This window comes from Clarias gariepinus, chromosome 9, assembly GCF_024256425.1.
Source record: "Clarias gariepinus isolate MV-2021 ecotype Netherlands chromosome 9, CGAR_prim_01v2, whole genome shotgun sequence".
In the NCBI taxonomy this organism is placed as follows: domain Eukaryota; kingdom Metazoa; phylum Chordata; class Actinopteri; order Siluriformes; family Clariidae; genus Clarias; species Clarias gariepinus.
Window position 1 is genome coordinate 10,209,848 of NC_071108.1, and position 7,542 is coordinate 10,217,389.

General features: G+C 40.2%; 1 protein-coding gene across 2 annotated transcripts; it reads right to left on the minus strand.

Annotated features, from left to right (window-relative positions):
- Window positions 1-1,725: 1,725 nt before the first annotated feature.
- On the minus strand, window positions 1,726-7,066 carry tmem115 (transmembrane protein 115). Of its 2 annotated transcripts, none has more exons than XM_053503145.1 (3): window positions 6,800-7,066; window positions 4,081-5,086; window positions 1,726-2,481 (listed from the first exon to the last, which is right to left on the minus strand). In XM_053503145.1, the coding sequence occupies exons 2-3, from the start codon at window positions 4,935-4,937 to the stop codon at window positions 2,256-2,258; spliced, it is 1,083 nt and encodes a 360-aa protein (XP_053359120.1). In that variant the 5' UTR covers window positions 4,938-5,086; window positions 6,800-7,066; the 3' UTR covers window positions 1,726-2,255. The 2 variants fall into 2 exon arrangements, with proteins under 2 accessions (XP_053359120.1, XP_053359121.1); XM_053503146.1 differs by having other exon boundaries at window positions 6,785-7,066.
- Between the last annotated feature and the right edge of the window lie 476 nt (window positions 7,067-7,542).

Consider the following 7,542-nt stretch of genomic DNA (forward strand, 5'->3'; position numbering starts at 1 on the left):
TGTGTGCGTGGGGCAGGGGGGCATATACCACCTGATCCGCACAGGTTTTATGCCTGATGCCCTTTTTACAACCTTCCCTCTTTATCCAAACTTGGGCATTAGGTGGGAATTGACCCCAGGCCTTTCGCATGGTAGGTTTTAGCAATTAACATATAAAAATTAAATTCACCACAGAATGATTTGACAACTTTGAAGTGTTCTCCAGACAACCTTTTATTGGAAACAGAGAGAGCGAGAGAAAGAAAGAAAGAAAGAAAGAAAGAAAGAGAGAGAGAAACTGAAGCGGAACTCAGGACACATGGCGTTTTGGCCACAAAGGACAAAACTTGAAACTTGCAGCTGGAAAGAAAAGGAGGGACAGATTATTTTTTGCTTCTACAGGTTGTTGCTGTTAATTAGTGAGCAAATACAACCAGACTTCAAAACTGTTTCCAAAGCCTTTACTATTCTGCCTCTGTACATCACAGGCAAATCAGTCAAGAAAAGAAACTGCTTCATAAAAACAGGCCCAACTCCCCCACTCCCACCCGTTTCAAATACATTCACTTTCATTCAAACATAATAACGTCTTTCCCACATTCAGGCTGACAGAGCAGAAAGGTCCCGATCTAAATGTTGGGTTAAAATAAAATACTGGGGGGAAAAATAATAAATTAAATCAAGCAGCTCAACATAGGGAATGATGACAATAGATACCAAGCGTTATAGTGTACATTACTGATTCAGGATCAGTTTTACACCATGTAGATTAGAAAACAGCATATTCAAATAATTTCTTAGTGTATTAAGCTTGATAAATAATGAAAAAAAGGAGGGTGGTACAGTAGAACTGGAGTATGTGGCTGTATTGCTATCATTAGTTATTACAATCCAAATTATACACACACGTACACACAGAAAATGGATGACGATCATAGAGTTGTAGCCTAGAGGTGCATCTTTTACAAACATGTGCATGGACCACAGCTGGCGTGTTCCTTTTTCCATGGATGATGAAGCGAAGAGCCTCAAGACACATAACAGCACAGACAGAGGACATAAAAAAGTATATCTTACTCATTTCTCATGTTACACCGTATTAAACATGCTTTAATCAGTTTTTTCTTGCTCTGGTCACAATCATTGCAATTATATTTAAGGCTTTTGGATGGCTGGTGGCTTCAAAATAGTCGGTTTTGGAAATTCGGCCCCTCATGTCAGTAAAATGTCAACATGTTCATTTTTAATCCTCACTTCAGAGGGGAAATCCTCGCTGCAGGGAAACAAAAAGTACAACAACAACAAAAACCCTAGGTTATCATGACTAAATGTCACATACTGAAACGTACTGCATCCTACAGGCTTGCAAACACTTTCAGGCAACTGAAAGCGCAACTCTTAACGCCTTTCCAATTATCTTTATAAGCTATTACCTTGAATTATGGCTAGTTTGAATTTGTGTGGTCATGAGCAAAAAAATTAAACACGAGAAATAAAGATGCCACTGTGATTATTAACTCAATGTAAGGAATTTATCAACAATAGAATGCGAAGCACAACTTGGTTTTATCGTTCCTTTCTTCAGACAAAGTCAAATCAGTCTAAAAGTGTCCACCTTTGGCAAACCAGCTGATGTCTATATTGAGTTTTGAAAGTCTCCGTCAGTGAGAAACAGGCACAAATAGCATCTCGACTCATTTTCCAAGCCAAAAAATAGAAAAAAAAGGGAAGAAAAGGGGGGGGGGGTGCTTAACTGTAACCTGCTGCTGGGGTGAGGGGGGGAGGGGGTAAAAGCTTAAAAAGCTAGGAGTTACCCATAAGCCAACTCTACAGCCTAGTAGTTTTTGCCAGCAGCAGATGACATACTTAATTAGAACAAACTCTTTCCTGAATCCTTATGCACACACATACAAGTACAAACACACACATACTCGCATAAACACACACACACACACAGATGTGAAGATCTTGTTTGAACATAGCAACAAAAAAAAAAAAAAAAAAAAAAAAGGAGGGCCACGGTTCCACACTTTTAGAAAAGTTCATCTGTACACTGTCTAAGCTGAACACATCAGTGTGTGCGTGGTCTTGATTGTGTAAGAGCGTTTATCAGAACAGAGCAAGATTTATAAACTACCTATGGCAAGCCATCTTGCCCTCAAAAGGTAAATCATCACCGCCTCTTTGGCAGGCGTTGTGATCCTGTTTGTCCGATTCACACTCGACAGTTGCTGTACCTGTGTACATGTGTGTGTGTGCGCGCGCGCACGTGTCTGTTAGGAGTGAGTGGGGGCGTCTTCAAAGCTTATGATGCTCGACTCTTGCCCTGTGGAATTCTGGGTAGTGCTGGGAGTCGGTGGCGACGGGTCACGGGTTGGGAGCAGGGGAGCATCTGTCCGAACTTCGTCTTCGTCGTTGTCTTCCTCGTCCTCCATGCTGGGCCAAGCGGACTGATCTTCCACTCGCTTCAGACGCTCGTTCAGAGCCTTCAGCGCAAGCTGCCTGCATGTCAATCACACAGAAGGAAATGTTCAAGAGAGCAGTTTCACTGGTTCATACTAGTGCACTTTTAAATAAAGTCATTGTATCTATAGTAACAGATCATTCACAGGGACAAAATCTTTACACATTCTCACACTAATGGTTACTTTTAAAAATATTCTTCTATAGACATATTTAACAAATAAATAATCAGTTAATTAAAATCAGTGAGACTGTGAAGTTCTTGGTAAAGAAGTGTTTATTAAACATTCCTTCAGGGTTAGCACTTGTCCTTAGCTGTTTGACAGAAACAAGACAAGCTGTGCTTTTTGTCACAAGCACGCACAAGTAAGAGGCAGCTTGAACATCCACAGATTTATGGCAATTTTGTAAAAGTAAAAGGTAGGACTGGATATTTAATGTAAAGTGGTACCACGGCATACAAATTTAATCAGTTCCGGAGGCAAGTTCTTATGGGGGAATTTCATGCTTCTACACATTTTCCCATAGGAAATAATGTAAATGCAAACAATCTGTTCCAACCATCCAATAATGTTACCAATATTACCCATTTCCAACACTACAATCATATTTTTGCACATAAAAACAATTACAATATTTAGAAAAGATATGCAACTGTAACATGGTGCTGTATTCACTAAAACTTGCACAAAAAACAAAAAGCAAAAAAAAAAAAAAAGAGCAAGGCTCCTACACCTTTGGGTCGATATGTTCACTCGTATGCCGAAAATGCTCTGCATGCTGAGGAATATTTCTTGCACAATTTCAGTTGCTAAGGCCAAAGTTCCCAAGGTTCATATGCCGAGGTACCCCTGTACAAATAGAAAGAGTCATGTGCTATTCTTAAATGAAACTTATATAAATGTCCTGGAATTATTATTTTCCTGATGGCATGATCCATTTTTTTAAATTCCTTTTTTAAAATGATTTTAAATAAAAAAAATCAAATCAGAAAAAATTAAAAAGTTTGACTATTATGTTTTACTATTTTACTACAAGTAAAAAACTTCGAGATCTCAAGTTAATTATATTTTATATGACCTTGAAAAAGCAAACAAATCAAAAACAAATGCTGTGTGAGAATTCCACACTATTGATAAAAAAAAAATAGTGACTGCTTTTTAAAAAATAATAAAAATAATAATAATAATAATAATAAACACAATGAAAATAAAATTGTTTTCTGATAAAACATGAGATAAATGATATTTATATGTTTTCCCCCTGCAAGCCAAACATGAACCATTCATTTCCTAATAATCTAAGCGAAATTAGCGAAAATTCTTCTGTTTGTTTAGGCTACACTTCTGCCCTGAAAACCCCTCTTTGTGCCGTGGCAGCTTTTGAGGAATGTGCACTAATGCACCGATGAACAATACTTATTTTTGTATGCAAACATGCCCTCTTGCCAAACAAGGCTTGTTGTGAACATCTACCAAAGATCCCAGATCAACTATAAAAAAGCACAAAGCCAGTTTTGCTACATTTAGCAGTTTATACTATATTTGTCACTGCTTCTTAATTATCTGTGTTTTTTTAATTTCCTTCTATTGGCAGAATATGGCACTGTTTACATGTTGCACTATTTGAGCCCCTTACCGTCTCCTCTCAGCATCCTGTGGGTCTGTGCCAGGCAGGCTGATCGTGATGGATGACGGTGCGCCGACATCGTAGCGCTTCACCATCTTGCGACACACCTTCATCTTGACAAGGGCAGCATGCACCAGGCTGGCAATGAAGCCCACTGCAGGCTGAAGTGCCTCTGGGAAGAAGGAAGCGAAGGCAAAGTGGTCCGACATGTCGCCACGCCCACGACTGTGCCTCTGGTAGAAGCGCAAGTATACCCAGCCTACTAATGCACCATAGCTGCAGGCCACCACAGACGCAGAGTTCTCCAGCAGCCCAGCTAGCCGCAAGATAGCTAAGGCTAGCAGGACCAGTGCTGGGGCTGCCTTCAGACGAATCTGAGGCACTCGGAGCACAGTCGTGTCACCTGACGTCTGCTTTAGTGCTACCAGGACGGCGCCGAGAAACGCCGGAGCGCCGCTGATGTGGACATCAAACAGGTAGCCTAGGTCAAAGGTGGCAGCATAGGCGAGAACATAGGAGAGGCCTGAAAGCAAACCAGCAGCAATGTTCACCACCACAAAGAAGACAAGTAACTCCAGAGCACCCCAGAGAGGCTCCAGCAGTCTCCCCGCAATGATCACGGTTCCCAGATTTAAAACTACGTCCCACATGTGCTGCTCCACCACGCCATGCGTCAATAAAGTCCAGATCCAGAAGTTGGGGGGAAAGAGGTATCCAGGCGTGATTCCGAGAGCCACGTGTGTGTCTGCCAGCCACGAGATGAGGTAAAGCACAAACACGGTGACACATATACATTTCACCACCACACTCGTGCTGGCTAGAGCAGTCAGGAAGTGCTGCCGTGCCACCGGCAAATATCGGTTCATGTTTGGCAGGTTTGATTTGTCTTCAGCTGTAAGGGTGCGCCTTTTAGAGGAGCAGGGTTATCAACAGGGTGCAGAGGAGAGCGCAATGAGTTTAAACCCTGACATCCATAAGCAGCATGACAGCCCCGTCAGAAAACAGCATACTTTTCCTGTATGGTGGAGATAAAGCAAAATTAATCCTATATTTAAAACACCACAGACTTTTTTTTTTTTTTAACCTAAGCCTTTATCTACTTCTTATGGTCTAGGATATGTGTGATTACCAAGAAATTTATACACATATTTCACTGTGGTGTAGAAAAAACACACAAACAAACAAACAAACAAACAAACATTATAAACAAACAATTATATACAGTAGTGTGCACAAATCTTGATTCACTCCCCATTTCTTCATATTAAACAAAATAAAATAATATTACATCCAATTTTAAAAAACAGGAACAAATGTTCTGCTGCCAAAGACAGTGCCTAAAGATAGAATAAAAAAGAAAAATCCTTTGTTTATGCAACATCCTCAGCAGCAACCTCATTTTCCCTCTCGTCAGTTCCAACCATTCAACATCACCAGTCCAGTATACTAATCACCGGCCTGATCATCTGCACCTGTTTCTCACAGGTTCACAAATTAAGTTAGACTTAAGATATTTTTATGCTTAAAAGATTCATAGGTCAATTTGTGGCTTAACACACACACACACCAAAAAAAAAAACATTCCTCTGAAACTGCTTGGGTACAGGTACTGGAGTGAAAATAAGGGGCTGAAAAAATCCTTCAGGATGTCTGGAGAATTATTCCAGAAAACTACACAAAAAATAAAATAGTCTGGCTGTTTTGAAGAAAAATATGAGGAAATGAGGGGTGGCGCCGGCTTCTACAAAGTACTGCAAAAGATGAGGATAACACTGAGGATATTGTTTTTGTGGAAGTAAATGTACTATTTTTTTTGTTGCTAACATTAGCTGCCAAATAAATATTTAGGCATTTATGTTTCTCCCCCATTTTAGGTCTCTAATACAGAGGCTGACTATAATGTAATTCCAAGTTTCCATTGACAACTTTCATGTACACAGCATTAGAGGGAAAAAAAAGTTTAGCAATGGTGGTTCAAATTTGCATATTTTGGCAGTGGTTTTACAGTTATCAGAAACCAAGAAGCCTGGAGAACTATTCATCAAGACTACATTAAAATAAAGAAAGTCTGGCTATTCGGGTGCGTAACTAAGTACTAAGTGTGAAATCACTGAGAACGAATGAAATATAGGAAACAAACAAATCTAATCATTAATCTAATCTGATCTCATCTTAGAAAATTTTGAATCAAACAAATGTAACACTATGGAAGGAGTCTTCAGGGACAGTTTCTGACAGAAAGTAACCCACAGTGGGAGAGTCTTCATGGCAGAGGACTTTTAAGTCAAGTGACAAAAATTCTGTCTTGACTGACTTGTAGAGAGAGAATATAATACAAATACGAAATAGTACTAAATTAAGCAACAGAAAAGTGTAGAAACCCTAGAGACGTCACTAGAACTCGCTAGCTAAAAAAGTGAACCAGGTTTCGTCTTTCTGGTTTAATCACTCTGATAATTAATTAATTAATATGTCTTAATATAAGGCTTGTCCGACAGAAACGTAACACTTACAAAACAGCCTATGACTCAATCCATTTATTAGCCTGCTAGTTTGATTAGCCAGCAAGCTAGCAGGGAACTTTGTCCCTCACAAACCAGGTTTAAAACATGTTGCTTCATTCTTTTATCAGCTGACAGTCAATCAGTTATCAAGCAACCTCTCGGTCTGAGTTCAGCTACTTGCCCACTTATTGGCAAAATTAGCCACATACTTCAACAGCTCTCACCGGCAACATGTCCTGTCATCCCGACCGGAGCGCGCAGGTTAGCCCGAGGATTTACTTCTTCCACTAGGCCTCGAGAAAGAATTTTGATCGATTTGGACGTCCGTGAAACACGAAACACCCGTCCAACGTGTCAGTCCAATGTCTCAACGACTATACATCCGTATATATATATTCCGTAAGCTACACGTTGACGTGTAAGGAAAATACGCTTGCTCTGCTGCAAGGCACTCCCAGCTGTACCCAACACTGCGATAAGCACAAACGCCAGATTTGCAAACGTCACCGTCGGCCCACAACGGCGGCGCTTTACGGCAGCTCGGCACAAAGGCTGCTGGGAAATGTAGTAAAAATTTTGTGATGCACGTTATTCTCACGTAATTGTGTAAATTGTGAAAGGTCATATCTATCTATCTATCTATCTATCTATCTAATATTTAAAATTCTCAGATTTTCAGCTGCATTTCTCTTAAATCAAACAAGGTCACTGAATTTTGGACACAATTTGGGGTACAATTTCTGGACAGGGTGCCAATCCTTCTTTTGGTTTTGGACTGTGGGTGGAAATGCCATCATTCCTGTGTTATGCCAGCAGTAAAGCAACCTGAAACCACTCATGTGTGGAGTTGCTTCTCAGACAACAGAGTGGGCTCACTCACAATTGTGCCTAAAAACACAGCCATGAATAAAGAATGGTGCAAAAACATCCTTAGAGAGCAACTTCTCCCAACCATCCAAGAACAATT